This window comes from Podarcis tiliguerta, assembly GCF_965153285.1.
Source record: "Podarcis tiliguerta genome assembly, chromosome: 14".
In the NCBI taxonomy this organism is placed as follows: Eukaryota; Metazoa; Chordata; class Lepidosauria; order Squamata; family Lacertidae; genus Podarcis; species Podarcis tiliguerta.
In genome coordinates this window covers 32,175,838-32,191,827 of record NC_139547.1, presented here as the reverse complement: position 1 = coordinate 32,191,827, position 15,990 = coordinate 32,175,838, and the positions used below count along the sequence as shown (strand labels likewise).

General features: G+C 43.6%; 1 protein-coding gene across 7 annotated transcripts in view; it reads right to left on the bottom strand.

The window, feature by feature from the left end:
* The window catches only part of USP7 (ubiquitin specific peptidase 7), an 84,214-nt gene that overhangs the window by 56,730 nt on the left and 11,494 nt on the right, over positions 1 to 15,990 (bottom strand). For 2 of the 7 annotated variants that reach the window (XM_083414084.1, XM_083414088.1), the window contains exon 1: positions 14,732 to 15,899. The exons of 4 other annotated variants lie outside the window; for them this stretch is intronic. In XM_083414084.1, the coding sequence (XP_083270210.1) occupies positions 14,732 to 14,819 (88 nt within the window). In that variant the 5' untranslated portion in view covers positions 14,820 to 15,899. Of the gene's footprint in view, positions 1 to 14,731; positions 15,900 to 15,990 lie in introns of those variants that run through there. One more of the 7 variants, XM_083414087.1, reaches the window with a different exon arrangement.

The window sequence follows — 15,990 nt, the reverse complement described above, 5'->3', positions numbered from 1 at the left end:
GCACATTCCACAAGACCTCTGACACCATTTGAAAATTTAATTTTACACACAAACGGACATGCAAAAAAACCCACCTTCTATCTATGCTTTATAGAAACAATAATGAGTTAACAATTGGACGATGCAATTCTTTATAACAACAATGGAAATCTGACACAGGTATCAAAATTAAGGAGGTGGACTGGAATAATTTGTGGGCTAAAAAACATTTAAATTACTACATCGATGGCATGTAGCTATATAAAAAAAAAATACTCCCACCTCTGCTGAAGAGGCTGCAACAGGATAGGTACAACATTCCACATGTTGGGCTGTGTGATTACGTACAGCCCTTCTGGCAGAGTCCCTTTATGGAAATAAACCACACTGCAGGTCAACATGTGGAAAGTACCCCAAATTTGGGGCTGCTAACCATTTTAAGAGAAGAGCAGCTTGACCTCTATTAAAAGGAATTACAGTAACCATTTTTCTTCTGGTGGCAGCACACATAATAGTAGTACAGAACTGGAAAGGAATGGAATATTTGCAAACACCTTGCTGGAAACAGAGTGTAAGGGTAATTGCTTTATCAGAAAAAATTAACAAAGAGACTGCACACATTGAACAATACAAGAGATGCAGATGACTTTACTGAAATTTGCCATCCTCTGATAAAATAGTCAAATGATAATCCTGAAGAATAGCATCCACTGGAATCACAAACTGGACTGGGGCAAAACTTAATGGACTGATCTGTCCTGCAGGGGACAAGTTGGCATGGGGAGGGAATTTCTGTAATTGTGTTTATACACTGAAAACCGACAAAACTTTTTACAAATGTCAAGAAGCTGCTTGTTCCTCTTTAGTGATACTATAGACAGAGTTGGTTTATGCATCCACAATTAATGCAGAGTGCAGAGGGTACTTGCAGGAGAACACTAGTGTCTGAGGTCAAAGGTTGAGTTTGCAGCAGTGGCAAGCAGGGGTAGAAAGGAAGACAACAAAATCAGAGCTGGGTTGTAAAAGGTCACAGTTTTATTACATACAGCTTCTGTAGACTTCGGCGTAAAGCAGCAGAAGCATTGTGGCTGACAGGCCAACTACTCAGCCCACCCTCAGGACAAACTGTAAGGTAGCCCAAGACAGCATATGATTCAATCACTATTCTGTGCACAGGCAATAACTTGGGGTGCTGTATTTCAGACTGCTTTGTGCCCGTAACCTCTGAGGTCCTTTAAGTGCCATCATCTATGACGGCCTGTGAGGAGTCCATCACTACATACTCCCTCAAAAACGTTGTCTCTGTCTGAAGCCCAGTTGTACACTTTTGAGAACAGCAAAGCAACGCTTTACATAAGGGATAGTCAACATGGTATCCTATAGATCAGGGGTGGCCAACTCCCAAGAGACTGTGATCTACTCACAGAGTTAAAAACTGGCAGTGATCTACCCCCTTTTGGGGGGGGGGTTCGGGTCAAAGTTGTTGAGTTTTTTCAGGGAGGAGGCAAAATGCTGAGCTTTTTTTAGGGGAGCCACAGTTGTTCAGCTTCTTTGGGGGGAGCCAATGATCTACCTGTGATCTACCGCAGACGTCCAGTAATCTACCTATTGGACATGCCTGCTATAGATGTTATTGGACTAAAACTCCCCTCAGCTCCATCAGCCAGGAAAAACAGGATATGTAGTTGGGGGAAAATTGGAGAGTACCACATTGGCTACCCTTGTGTTAAATTTGCTTTGCTGTGAAGAGACTAGGAACCCCAGCCATCACTCATAATAGTCTATGGATCTGGAAAAATTCCTTCCCAGATCCTAGAACTAGATCAGGAATCTCAGAGGTGCTCATGCCCTTAACTGACATGCAGACCTTACCTACAAATTAGTTTTATTTTTATGCACTGTAACTGCTGACATGGCTGTCCTTCAATGCTCATATAACTACAAAATGACACTTAAACCAACCTTTTTCAGTGTAGATACTTCACTGAGTTGCAAATGTATTAGCGAGCCCCTATTTTACATGAGCTACACCCCACGTAATATACCTAGGGCTGCTCCTTTCTCTTTTGCCATTGAATACGTCCCTGAAGGAAAGGAAGGAAAACTGCTCTGCAAAATTTCTTTCATGACTTTGCCCAGATCCCACTTGCTAACTACTCCAAGGACTCCTAAGGAGTAACAAGGAAATGGGGAGGGGGTAGAGGCAGAACACAAAGAAGTGTGTTGCAAATGAGATATAGAATAATCTCTAGAGGCATGACTCCAATTTGTGTTCTATTTTAAGATGGCAATCGAACTTTTAACTGGTTAACTGCACCAATTAATCGATTACCACATTAATTCCAAATGAGTTTGTTTACAGACCTGGATCTCTTGCTGACAAAAAATAGAGGGCAGAGAAAAACTTCAAAGAGGCCAATTCATTAGATAAATATTTTCACTGTAATTCTGTTGATCCAATAATCACAGTATATTATTCTGAAGTTTAAATATTTTCTTTTCTACACGTGCATTGATTAGAGTATGTAGACCGTTAGGTCCTGGAACAGTCACTTTCTAGAAAAGAAGCAAGTTAAGCCACAGATATATCTATACAGCCTTTTATATCATGCATATATTTCACAACTCTCTACTTGCTATCTCCATTATGGAAGAGTCTTCATTTCAGTTTACATGGTGAGACTGCACATAAAACTATATAGCAGTAAGAAGAACTTAACAGCAACCATTGCAAAACTTATACCCACTAGATGTTTTTGTCAACAACTCCCACCACCATTGGCCAGAACAACCATTGGCAGTCCAAAACATCTGGAGGGCACCAGGCTGGTGAAGGCTGTTTTATAGGAAAAGCATTTACAAAAATTGACAGGATTGTATTAAAATCAACATTTTATGCTTCACAGCACAATGGTCCTACACAATGTGTTAAATTTATCACATTAACAGTGGCTAACATGCTATTTGTGCTAAGTATTAAGCAGCAGGAGGAGGAAGAAGAAGATACAGCCCAAAAATTATTATGGCCCTTTGCATGGTGAGCAAGATTTTATGAAGAAACCCAGCTGGCTTAAGATGTTGTCATCACTTTTGCTGTCACAAAATTTGCACAGGGGCTGGGAACACATTGAAGCCACCTCTGCTTCCAGGTCAGATCTGCTCTGAACCATTTATATTCAGTTTCTTACACACATGGATAGGGAGTGTTGTAGCATGAATTTTGTTGAAACACACAGACTGCATAGCAGCTCATAACTCCCAGGACCTGCTGCAAGCTCACAGAAAGACACAATTTCCCAACCAGCTTCCATGCCTCCTGGCCTTATGGTCAATAAAGAGTAAAAGTACTGCATGGTAGCCTGCTACACAGCAGTAAAGCGCTGCATCTGAATCTTGCTCCATCTCCCTTCTATAAAGATTATTAAGATGCTGATTAATGGTCTCAAATGAACATTCAGGAAGTCATGATGAAGGACATTCACAACCAGCCTCTGCCCTTGGAGCACATTTACAATCAACCTTGTGCAAGGGTCTTACTGTTCACGGTCCTTTCTAATCATCTGCTTATCTAAAATCTTCATAGACATCAATGTTGTTACCATAATAAATACGCAATACACAACAGACTTTATAACACTTAAAGCTTCTAAGTTTGATGTAATATATTCTCTCACATAGAAAAGCAGCTTCTGACACAATGTGTTTGATAATACCGTAATTCAGTTTAAGAAATTGTATGTTTGCAATAAATTCAGTTTTCCTTTAAAACTAGGTTGTTTATTTTTTTAAAAAGGGGGGAGGGAATGAATTTAATTTCCAACTTAAAAACAATGAGATGTATTCTATCACAGTTGCACAATGCATTTGATCCCTGGAGTCACCCTATGTGTTTTGTGATTGCAGGAGATTTATTGTACAGTAATTAGAAGGTTTTAAAACTGTTTTAAATGCTGTATTTTAAACTGTGTAACCCACCCGGCACCTTAGTGTGAAGGGGGGATAATTAGTAACAACAGTAATAATAATCCTGAGCACCATATTACTTAAACAGGATGGGTTTTTTTAAATTACACTTTACAATTTACCTCATAACAGAGCAAGACAAACTGTATATAGAGTAGTACTGTACAGGGTGTTGTGTTAGTACATGGGGTGGAATGTCATTGCATTTTCAGGCTTGATTTGGGAGGGAGTAACTGGACTTCCAGTAGCAGCCAAGAAAACATATGTAATAATTATTTAGGGAAAAAATATTTATATACCACAAAAAACTAAACATCATAAAAAGTTAAAAACAAGTTGAAAGCAAAAATAAATTAAAAACAAACCTCAACAGACCATTGTGGGGGATGTATTCTTAATTGTCTGCATAGGCCTGGCAGAAGAAAAGTTTTCAGCATGCTTTTAAAGATTGGCACAGAAGGGGGCTGCTGAATCTCTATTGGCAGAATGTTCCATAGGACAGGACTGATTATCTCTCATTGTTGTCCGTGGAACCTCACCAACTTGGGGAATGAACAAAGACACTCCTGCAAATGATCTCAGTGATCAGGCTGGAATATAAGGGTTCAGGTTATCTCTGGGATAGCCTGGACCCTGGTTGTTCAAGGCTTTGTAAATCAATACAAGAACCTTGAACCTGGTTCAGAAGTAGATGAGCAGCCAGTGCAGCTGTTTTAACCCTGTCACATTTTTTGACCAGAAGCTCCCATCAGCAATCTGGCTGCAGCATTCTGCACCAGCTGGAGTTTCTGAACCAGACCCAAGAGCCGCTCCATATGTTCTACTTGCAGGATGCAAGCCTCATTTACATGTGTGCATGTGAGGTTGTAAATACAGTGGTACCTCAGGTTAAGTACTTAATTTGTTCCAGGGGTCCTTCCTTAACCTCAAACTGTTCTTAACCTGAAGCACCACTTTAGCCAATGGGGCCTCCTGCTGCCGCCAGAGCACAATTTCTGTTCTCATCCTGAAGCAAAGTTCTTAACCCAAGGTAATATTTCTGGGTTAGCGGAGTCTGTAACCTGAAGCATATGTAACCTGAAGCGTATGAAAGCCGAGGTACCACTGTATCCACTTGCCCGGGCTGAGTAAAAGTCACCCCCAGGTGATTAAACATTTTTCATAATCTGGATAAGAGTTATTTCCTCAAGACTGTCAACGTGCCACAAATGACTAACGTAGCAGTGTGCAGACGAGCAAGTTAGCAACAGCTGTGAATTTATTTGCAAGGTTGATACAAATGCACATTGGTTAACTGTATACAAAGAATAAATACAAATGTTAAGAATTAACTCTGCTCGGTAAAAAATTGAATTAATCTGCAAATGTTATAACAAGGAAAGAGATCTTCCTTGGGGAAAGAGAAAGAAGATGATTTGGTTCCATCCTTTGATTCTATTCTACAAGACATATTTTGCATCCACATACAATCTGCAGGACTTCAGAACACTGCTGTCATTGTTCAAGTTTTTCTAGTAATAATGCACATTAATAAATAACTCTTTGAGAGAGATGGGGCAAGTTGCAGCTCATCACCAGTCTACTCCTGCCTCTGCACCTTCACTGCCAATTCCAAACACCCTGTTGTGTCATTGAAGGTACTGGCTAGACTGCTTTAACTGCTTCAGTTTAGATGCACAGCACAATTTCACTTGAGTAAATTAATTACCTGTACTAAGTTAAGCCAGTCTCAAGAAGAACTTTATTTTACAATAAAGTAATGTGTGTTCCCAGTACACACAATATATAAATGAACTAAGTTACTAAGCCGCTATAGAAACCATTTAGAAACAGTATTGTTGCCACCCCAATCTCACAGCAACAATACTGTTCCAGGGTTCCAGGCACTTACCCAGGATTTGATTTTCTCAAAATGATGGGTAGCAGAGATTGTGGTGTATTTGATATATGGTTTATTTTCACACACACCCCTGAGCATATGATAGAGGGGCTTATAGCATTAGCACCCCAAAAGCAGGAAGGTCTTGCTTCTCCCATAGCCAGTCTCGTATTCCAGCTGAAATCAGGCATGGCTCTGTCTCTTAGCTGCCTCAGCTAACACACCTGACTCTGGCTTTTTGTATTTCTAACTACCAGACAGATGAGGGAGGGGGCACAGCCATTTGTCCTCTGGCACACAGTCACTTCCTTTGTTACCTTAACTATCCATACTTAGGTGGCCATTACAAAGAAACTTGTTTAGCTATTGAAGCAATTGAATCCCTGTTGGATCCAGGAATTGGAAGGGACTTGGGCATACATCCTTCCATCCCCACCCCAACCAAACTCATAACACTATGCAATTGTATTTCTTAATTTTCCAAATAGAACAATGTATTCATGTTTAAATGAACTTACATGATCTTAAGTGTCAAAATCTGTTTAAACAAAAAAAAATTAAACAAAGTTAAATTCCTGTTTTGCTGCCATTCTTTCAAGATGCCTTGAAGGCTCTGGAGAAATTTGGTGCTTTTTAATTTTTTTTTTAACTATAAACACAGCTTCAGAATGTTTGCCATGGTGTGCCATTTTCTACTGGCAGTTCCCTCATTACGAGAAGCAAAGTTACAGGGAACCAGGCAGAGGGCCTTCTTGGTAGTGGCGCCCGCCCTGTGGAACGCCCTCCCATCAGATGTCAAAGCGATAAACAACTACCTGACATTCAGAAGACATCTTAAGGCAGCCCTGTTCAGGGAAGTTTTTAATGTATGAAATTTTAATGTATTTTTGGTCTCTGTGGAAGCCACCCAGAGTGGTTGGGGAAACCCAGCCAGATGGGCGGGGTACAAATAATTTATTTTATTATTATTATTATTATTATTATTATTATTATTATTATTATTATTATTGCTGTGTACAGGCTGACCTGTTGGACCAAACAGCAACATAATCACTGTTCAGGTAGGTAGCTGTGTTGGTCTGATGCAGTCAAAATAAATAAATAAATTGTCCAGTAGCACCTTAGAGACCAACTAAGTTTGTTCTGGGTACGTCAAAGTGCAAGTAGATGAACAGGTACCGCTCCGGCAGGAAGGTAAACAGCATTTCCGTGCACTGCTCTGGTTTCGCCAGAAGCAGCTTAGTCATGCTGGCCACATGACCCAGAAAAACTGTCTGCGGACAAACGTCGGCTCCCTCAGCCAGTACAGCGAGATGAGCACCACAACCCCAGAGTCGTTCGCAACTGGATTTAACTGTCAGGGGTCCTTTCCCTTTACCTTTTAAGGTGCTACTGGACAATTTTTTTATTTATAATCACCATTATTATTCTTCAATATAACATGATTTCTTATCTTCCCTTCACTACAAGGTCCAAGGGTGGGTTATAGCAGTTTAGAAATACAGCTTTGCTCCCCTCCCCGAGTCATAACAGTATATAGCTAAGTTTAAGTCACACTCACAATATTTTCCAGTGAAATGAGAGGAGAATGTAACTTTGGACTTTCTGCCATGGTCCCGCCTTTCCCAAACTTATGTGTGGGGTTTCCACCCCCAACACACACATATATATTTTTAGAAATCCCTTAGGGAGGTGGTATTCACTGAAGTGCTTCTACTACTGCAAGGATTTCCTCTTGTGCAATGGAGCTTCCTCTCTCCCTTCTCAAATATGCTCCAGAAGGTTGGGAGGAAATCAAACAGATTTAGGACACAGGTAGGCAAAGGAAGGAGACGTTCCACCACAAAGCCAGATGACCTTACACTAGTGGAAGCATTTCATGGGATACCACCTTTATAGTTTGCTTAAATTTAAAAAAAAGTCTCAAAGTGCTACACAACATGATAAAACAGATAGGTAGATACATATACAGACACAGCATCAGCAGTTTTGCTAAGAAAGTTATACGCCTTTATACTTAGTAAAGCCTATGGAAGATGCCAACTTGAGAACAGAAAGTGAAGGGCCAAAATCAAATATTCTGCTCCAAAGTAGCCTGGTTTGGGGGAGGGGGTGTATACAAAGAAGCAACAAGAAATTACTGCTTGGTCTTCCAATTTAACATCAAACTGCCACTGGGCATGAGCAAAATCAACAGCAGCCAGGATATGTCTAGCAATAGACAATTGGTGGAAATATGTTTAACAAGTGTTTCAGTTCTGCAAATGAAAGTATATGATCACCTAAGAAAAGCCTGTGTGCTTCCTGATGAACTACATATGCAGCAAGACACTATCTCATCTTTAGTGACTCTTCCTGACAGAACAAGGAAGAAGCACAAATCTTAACAGCTGAGGTTTCACAAGTCATAATTACGTCCAATGACAACTCCTAGGTTCCAGATCATTAACAATGGTTTGAAGCTGGCTAATTTCAATAACCCATAGTTAACGCAAACTTCACTTTATCCAGGTTCAGACACAGCAAACCAGTTGAGCAGGAGGAGCCTTCTAATCTCCAGTGTGGTGAAGTGGTTAAGAGCGGTAGTCTCCTAATCTGGGGAACCGGGTTCGGGTCTCCGCTCCTCCACTTGCAGCTGCTGGGTGACCTTGGTCCAGTCACACTTCCTTGAAGTCTCTCAGCCCCACTCACCTCACAGAGTGTTTGTTGTGGGGGAGGAAGGGAAAGGAGAGCCGCTTTGAGACTCCTTAAAGGGAGTGAAAGGCGGGATATCAAATCCAAACTCTTCTTCTTCTTCTTCTGGTCACACAAGAAAAAACAGCACATGAACGCAAGGCTCCTGCATCTACAGAATACTAAACTTTGGTTTAGCAATATGCATGAAACAGGCAAACATCCCTATGGACTTTAGCATGCATTTCTAAGCTATATGTGATATTTTTATTTACTGTGTCCTCAAGTGCACACCACCATTCTTCAAAGATCAAGCAATGGGTTGTATCCAACAAAGTTTTACTCAGGGAAGACCCACTGAAATTAATGAACCTAAGTAATCATGTCAGTTCATTTCAGAGGGTCTACTCTGAGTATGAGTAACTTTGAATACAATCCAATGTATATTTACCACACTGACAAAGGGGCATTTATAACACTAGAAATCTTGACAACTATCCCCCTTGGAAATGAGATTTATCAATATGCTATTCTCCTAGAAACCTTATGCATTACTATAATGACCAACATCATAACTAGTGTGTATGAAGCATACCTAGTCAGTTAACAAGACTGATTTGGTTTGACATCAGATTTATTTATTATCGTATTTTAATACAATTTACTATAAAATTGCTGTTATCTATTAAATTGTGTGCCTGTCAAAGACCAAAGTGATGCCAGCTTGCCATTTACTTCTTTCCACCAAGCTCCCTCCTGAAAGTTTACAGCACTTCTGATTCTCAAGTGCTACATAGTCCAGCATTTACTAGAAGCACTAATGGCAGAAAGAAGTGTTTCAAAAGATAAAAGAAAGGGAGAAAGTTTTGCATTGACCCTTTGGTATAAATGGATGTCTTCCTTTCCCCGTCCTCCTACATTTCTATGTCATCCTCTCAAGCCTTAAAACTATAGAGAAGTCTGAAACAAAAGTTTCTGATTTTTTAAATATAATTTATATTCAAATATTTATACAATATGTTAACTGAATTTCTGCCACAAGGCAATCAAAGAAGCATACAACATCAAAATCCATCTTGCTTAAAACCATGTTTAAAACAAGCAGCAGCAGCACTCATTTCAATAATTCAAAGAGAGATAACAAGCAAAACCAAGTGATTTTGCTTCAAAGGTAGACTAGGATTCTATTTTTATGGCAACAAGACTTGTGAAGGGTTGGACATCTCCCAGACATATGCAGGTTCACCAAGCCAAGATCCAGGTAGTCAGTGGATTCATTTTGGAGCATTCACCCAGCCAATTACCAAAAGTGAGTTGAAATAGTCATGTGAAATGCTTCTTCGAAAAGCACTAAACTTCCTAAACAGCGCTAAGATATCTTAATGTTCACAAACAGCTAGAAGTTTTTGATCCCCTCACAGTACAATTAGAGGCCTGTGGACTCTCTCATACATGTCTCTGAGCTGCTGGCAGCATTATTGTACATTGTCTTGAGACAACTGTGTAGAAGCTGATTAATAAATTAATTATGATAACAGTAAATAACAACTCAAAAGGCAGAAACAGCATCCCATTCTATAATACTGTAGACTGCTTTGCAGATGAAAACTGCTCCTGTCACAACAACAACTATTTTTACTAAATTCTTCACAGTGAACTGAATTCACTGTTTCTATTCTGCCTCAAATAAGTATGGTAAAAAATGAAAAATCTGAAGCTTTGTTATAAGCTATTGCCTGATGTTACAAGTTCAGCATTTGATCACATTTCTTCTGTATACAGATAATCTTTTGTGATGGTGTGCTATTTTGCAGTGCTGTAAAATCAAATTGCAAAATCAACAATACATTGATTGGAGTTTTTTAAACTGGATATTACTGAGAAAGGGAAAGTAATTAAGAAGAATGGAAGCAATAAAAGAATTGACTTATAAATGACTTGAAGGCAGTATCAGAGTCTAAACACAAGAGCATTAACAACAAAAAGAAAAACATGTTTGCTGCAATAAAGGAGAAAGCTTCTGAATAATTCTAAGAAAAATATTAGCAGTATTTCCAGAAGTCAAGAGGAGAAAGAGAATAGGTCTGCATCAGCTTCAGAACATTCTAAGAAAATGTTGTCAGCATTCTTGCTTACTGTAAAGCTTTATGTAAATACCAAGACAATCTATTCATAACCTTTGTCTAGGACCCCATTCCCATATATCATCAGTACTGATTATTACTGGGAGCAGCATCCTTAGTAAGGTATAGAAACCAAGATCTCATGTCAAGTCCAAAGGTCTCCTTACACAGCACTCATCTCCCAAGACATCCCTGCTGCCTTGGCTACAGTTGAAAACCCTCTCTTGTTTGACCCCCTTTCTCTGTGGTTCTTTTCTTCAGTTGGTTCTCTTCCTAGTTTTCTAAGTTTCATTTCAGTATTCCCATTTGGGGAAGTCTTTCCTGTGCTTTCCTTCTCTGGTCTGGGGCTCCTCATGTGTGGATCATCTCATATGGATTTGAGCACCACCTTTATGTGGATGGCAGTTCAACCTTTTTAACCCAAAACATTCTCTCTTCATCCCCATACGGTCAAGTGCATTTTCTCCTCTTCTCTTCTGCAGCTTGACTGTGGTAAAGAGATGCAGCCCTCTTCTCTTTTACGAACAGAAAATGTTCTTAAGGCAACTGCATTGTGATGGAATACTCCAGGATTCCTTGGAAACTTATCAGAAATCTTTCAAATATCAGTAATAGAGCTCATGTGAAAAAGGTCAAAGTTCATACATACTGATGTGGGAGGGGTCAAACTTAGTTGTAAATAACAAAAAATGTGTTTTTTTTAATGTTGGCAATGTAAAAATTTGGCAAATAAATGAATAAAGTGGTGTTTTACTTTACTGCAATATCAAAACTAAGTACGTAGAGGACACAGGACCTTCAAGCATGAAGCAAGATCAAACTGACCATTGTAACCAAGGTCCAGACCTGAATTTGCAAGATGCTCTGTACTTTTCAGCTAGCAAAAGGTTAACCAGTACATTTCAAAATACTCAGTCTTTAAGTCCCACTGAAAGGGGAGGAGAATGACCCATTAAAGTTCAGCTAATGCTCTGGTTGATGTAGGGAACTAGAATACATACTCTGAGCCTGTGCCTTGATACCAAGCAGATACAGAAACAGCTCTTTCAACAATAAATTTGTACATGTCTCTTAACTTGCCACAAAGTAACACATGACTAGTTCTCACTCTATAGTTCTCAACCTCTAGGTGGGTTGTACCATTTCAGATATTAGGTGAAGGCTCTCAAGATACAGTAATAAGAAGTTCCTGCATATGAAACACAAAAATCTACGCACACACACAATCATATCACATATTTGTTTTCATGTACATTAATATCAGAAGACCCAGCTGGATCAGTGCAAAGGCCCATCTAATTCAGCATGCTATTTTCACAGTGCCCATGGCAATCCCATCTTAATTCTACCATAAACAGCAAAAGTGACAACATTTTAGCTCTATTTTAACCAATCGCCCTGCACTTTTATGGTTTAATCACCTTTTAGGCTAACACCGAAGCCAGTCTGAATATTTTTATTATTCTTAAGGATAGCAACATCTTGATCACCTTTCTGCAGGGATGCTTTTGATTTTCTGATCCCCAAAGTCTTTAATCTTGTTACTGATCAAGATATAGAGAGAATAGATGGTGGGTTTTAATACTGTTTCTAAGAAGTCATCAGCACTTTCTGCATAGAAGAAAAGAAAACTTTGTTGTTGTTTTTATATCTATATATGATGCAGCCTTCCTTATTTTAAACCACTATGGCTACAATCTTATACAATTACATGGGAGTGAGCCCCAAGTAGACCGGCACAGGACTGCACCTTTAAGACCTGGAGCATGATCCCTGGGAGTGTTTTCTTCCTTCCCCCACCCTGGGATGACTGAGCAGGGTCAGTGCCCTATGACTACATATTTAAGAGCATTACCCAGAGAGAGGATTCGTCCCGCATCGAGAGCCCTTCCCCATCCCAATGCATTTTCTGTAAATAACCCCTAGTACGAGCAGAGCAGTGGCCCAATTAAAAATGGCGAGCATCTCGCGTGGCTGGCTGTGTGCAGGATACAATAGAAGGGGGCTGGAAGCTTTTAGAAAGAAAGGGAAAAAACCCAAACGCCGAGCGGCTGCCGGAATCAACAGTCAGGGGGAGGGGGAGATTGGGGAGAAAGCAGCATTCCTGAGCGCAGCGATCTGTCCCAAGAAAAGGGATATCACCGAGGCCCCCCATTGCCATAACCAGTTCGACACCGTTCCTTCTCCACCCCCCGACCCCGAAAATACACTGCAAAGAAGCACCTCCTGCTCGAGGTCAACCGATCTCGGAGCCCTGCAAAGAAGCAATATTGGAACACCGAAGTGTCCGCCGCTTTCTCAAGCTTTCCTTCTAGAGAAAGATGCTTTGCTCATAATGTTCACGCTAGAGCTCTCCACAAGAAGTGAACTCCCAAATTCCACGAAAGAGAGGGACAAACTCTCCCCCCCCCGGGGGTTTCTCTCTATGGGAAACACCTCTTTTCTCTCTCTCCCCACCCCCAATTTACAAGCCTCCCGGCCCCACCAGCCGCGCCCCGCCCCAAGAGCGCCAAACCAGCTCGCATACACAGAGGCGCGCGCACCCCGTTCCCCAGCCTGGAAAGCAAGCAGAGCCGCCACCCCCACTTCTTCGCCGGCTTCCTAAAACTTTTCAACTTCGGCCTCACAGCGCACACAAGAGTCAAACGAAAGGCGGCTCTCCGATCTGGAGAAAGCCAACCCTTATATTTCCCAAAGGTCTTTCCAAGTTGGCTGGTGGGATAGGACCTGGAGCAGCAGCCTTATCTGCCCGGTATCTTCAAGGAAAAGCAGGCATGGCCGGTGGGGCAGGAGGGGAAAAGGAGGCCCCAGCCCTAGAGGGGAAGGAAGGCTACAGGGAAAGGATGCCGGCCACAGAACTAAGATACGTGTCCCTGTAGTGGATGAGGAATAGAGAGGAATTAAGAGTGTATTTCCAGACGACCAAGCAGTGCCTTGTGCAGAGAGATGCTGCAGGGATTACTGAGAATGGAGAGAGCACAGAAAGGGGAGACCTGTAAAGGTCAAGGCAATCCAAAGGTTGGTGGGTAAAATGGGTGCAGAACTATGGAATACAGAGATGAGATGCATTATGTGCCTCTTTCAACATTCAACTGAGTTGGAAGAGAGAGGTATAAGCTTTTTTATATGCCTAAGGGAGAGAAATTGGAAAGCAAGATCTGAAGGCGCAGTTTAGGCAGAGTGGAAAGGAATAAAAATATGACTCCACGGATATGGCATGGATAAGAACATGGATATGGTGCTGCAGGAGTGTTGTGTTAGACTGTGTGGAGGCACAGAGTAAAGTGATGAGATAGCTGCAGGCTTGAAAGATAAAGTGACTGGAGTTCCCACAAAGTTGAGATAATGCCAGGAAGGGGAAAACTGGGGGAGGGGGTACTATAAAGTTAGGAAATCAAAAGCCTACATAGTATTAGGGGCCAAGGGAGAAGAAAATAAGGAAGAGAGTCAAGGTATGCAAAGGGGAAAAGTGTTTAGTAAAAGTGAATGTATGGGAGAAACACAGAATCTGGGGGCTTTGGAACTGAGGTCATGGATCTAAGCGTATGAGAAAAGGGTGCGTGGGGGAGATGCTGAAGAAAGCAGAGAAACTTAAAATATAAGATACAAAAGCTGAGAAAAAGTGTGAGGCTCCTAAGGTCAACAGAAGAAGCAAAAGATAGCTAGATACAACATGCAGGAGGGACTGCAGTAGGGGTGCAGGAGGCAATAAGTGCCAGGATGAGAACATAGTTGGAGAAGGAGAAATCATAAGGAGAAGAACAGGGGTGTACGCTCATTATTTATTTCAAAGGAGGTTTAAAAAACAAGAGGGAGGGGAGAGGGACTACCACGTCCAGTGCCATCCAGGATGTTGAGGGGGGTGGGTGTATGTGTCTGTGGAGGAACTGCAGAACCAAATCAGAGGAGTCACCGTCCTGGGGGGGAGGGAGGAGAGTGGGAATGGATTGCAAAAGACACTTGAGATGAGGGGGTGGGGGGAGGATGCTGAAAGGAGGGGAAAATGGGGGCGCAGAAAGAATGTGTGGGAGGTGGAGTAAATGCAGGCTGCAATCTGCGAAGCAGGGGAGGCTGCAGCCTCCCCCCACACAGCGCAAAACCCCCTGCCCCTTACCTTCCATCTCCATGTCCTCGGGCTCGCTCAGCTGCTGCTCCCCGGGCTTCTGCTGCTGCTGTTGTTGCTGTTGCTGGTGGTGGTTCATGTCGGGCTGCGGGAGCTCAGGCTCGGCGGCCTGGGCCTTGGCTGAGGGAGGAGGGCGAGGAGGCGGCGGCGGCAGGAGCTGCTGCTGCGGAGGCCCCGCGTCGAGCGGCGATGAGCGCTGGAAAGGCAGAAGCTGCTGAGGCAGAGACTGGGGCTGAGTCGGCTGGCGGCGGGGCGGCTCCGCGGCCTGGAGCTGGTGAGGCTGCAATTGCTGCTGCTGCTGTTGGGCTTCGGGCTGCTGCTGCTGCTGGACTCCGGCGGCGGGCAGGGAGCGGGCGGCCGCCGGGGGAGGCAGCGAGACGCGCACGTATTTACTGGCTATTCGCCCAATGGCGGCGGGGGTGGGAGTGGGAGGAGGAGTGAGGAAGGAGGAGGATGGAGGGCCGAGCTCGCCTCAGAGCGGGTGCAGGCTGAGGCAAAGTCCCGGTCCGGCGGTGGCTGCGGAGGAGGAGGGCGACGTCTAGGCCCTGCTGCTGCTGCTGGGTCTCCTCCTCCTCCCCCCGGGCTGGGCCGGCTCCGGTGAGGAGGGAGGCCCGGCGGCGCGGGCAGCGCCAAGGCGGGCGGGCTCCTTCGACGGCGACAGGCGGCGTTGGGAGCGAGTCGGGCCTGCTCCTCCTCCGCCGCCTTCGCTGCCTCTCAAAATGGCGGCCGCGAAATGTCACATCCGCATGGAGGATGGGGGCTCCGCCGGAGTGTCGCGGCGGCGTGAGGAGGGAGAGAGAGAAGGCCGGCCGGGTGGCTGGCGAGCTAGCCAGGGAGGGCAAGAGGAGGAGGAGGAGGTGGTCGCGGCGGCGGCAACAGCAGCAGCGGAGGACGAGATGCTCCGCCTCGCCTGCTTTAGCTCGGCCTGCAACGGCCGGGAGGAGGAGGAGGAGGAGAGTGAGCGAGAGAGTGGGAGGGAGCGAGGGACGAGCTCAGGACGACGGAAGGAAGGAAGGAAAGAAGGAAGCGGGAGGGAGAGAGAGAGAGCAGCGCCGCGGCAGCCCCGGGAACAGCAGCCGCCGCCACAGCGAAAGGGAAGAGGAGGAGGAGGAGCCACTGAGGCGAAGGCCGGCCGGCCGGGGCGCGGAACGCCACCCCCCCAACACACGCACAGACCCACACGCTGTCCCGGGGGGAGGGTCGGAAGAGTGAGAGCAGAATATGGGGGAGGGCGGAGAGATGGGGAAGGA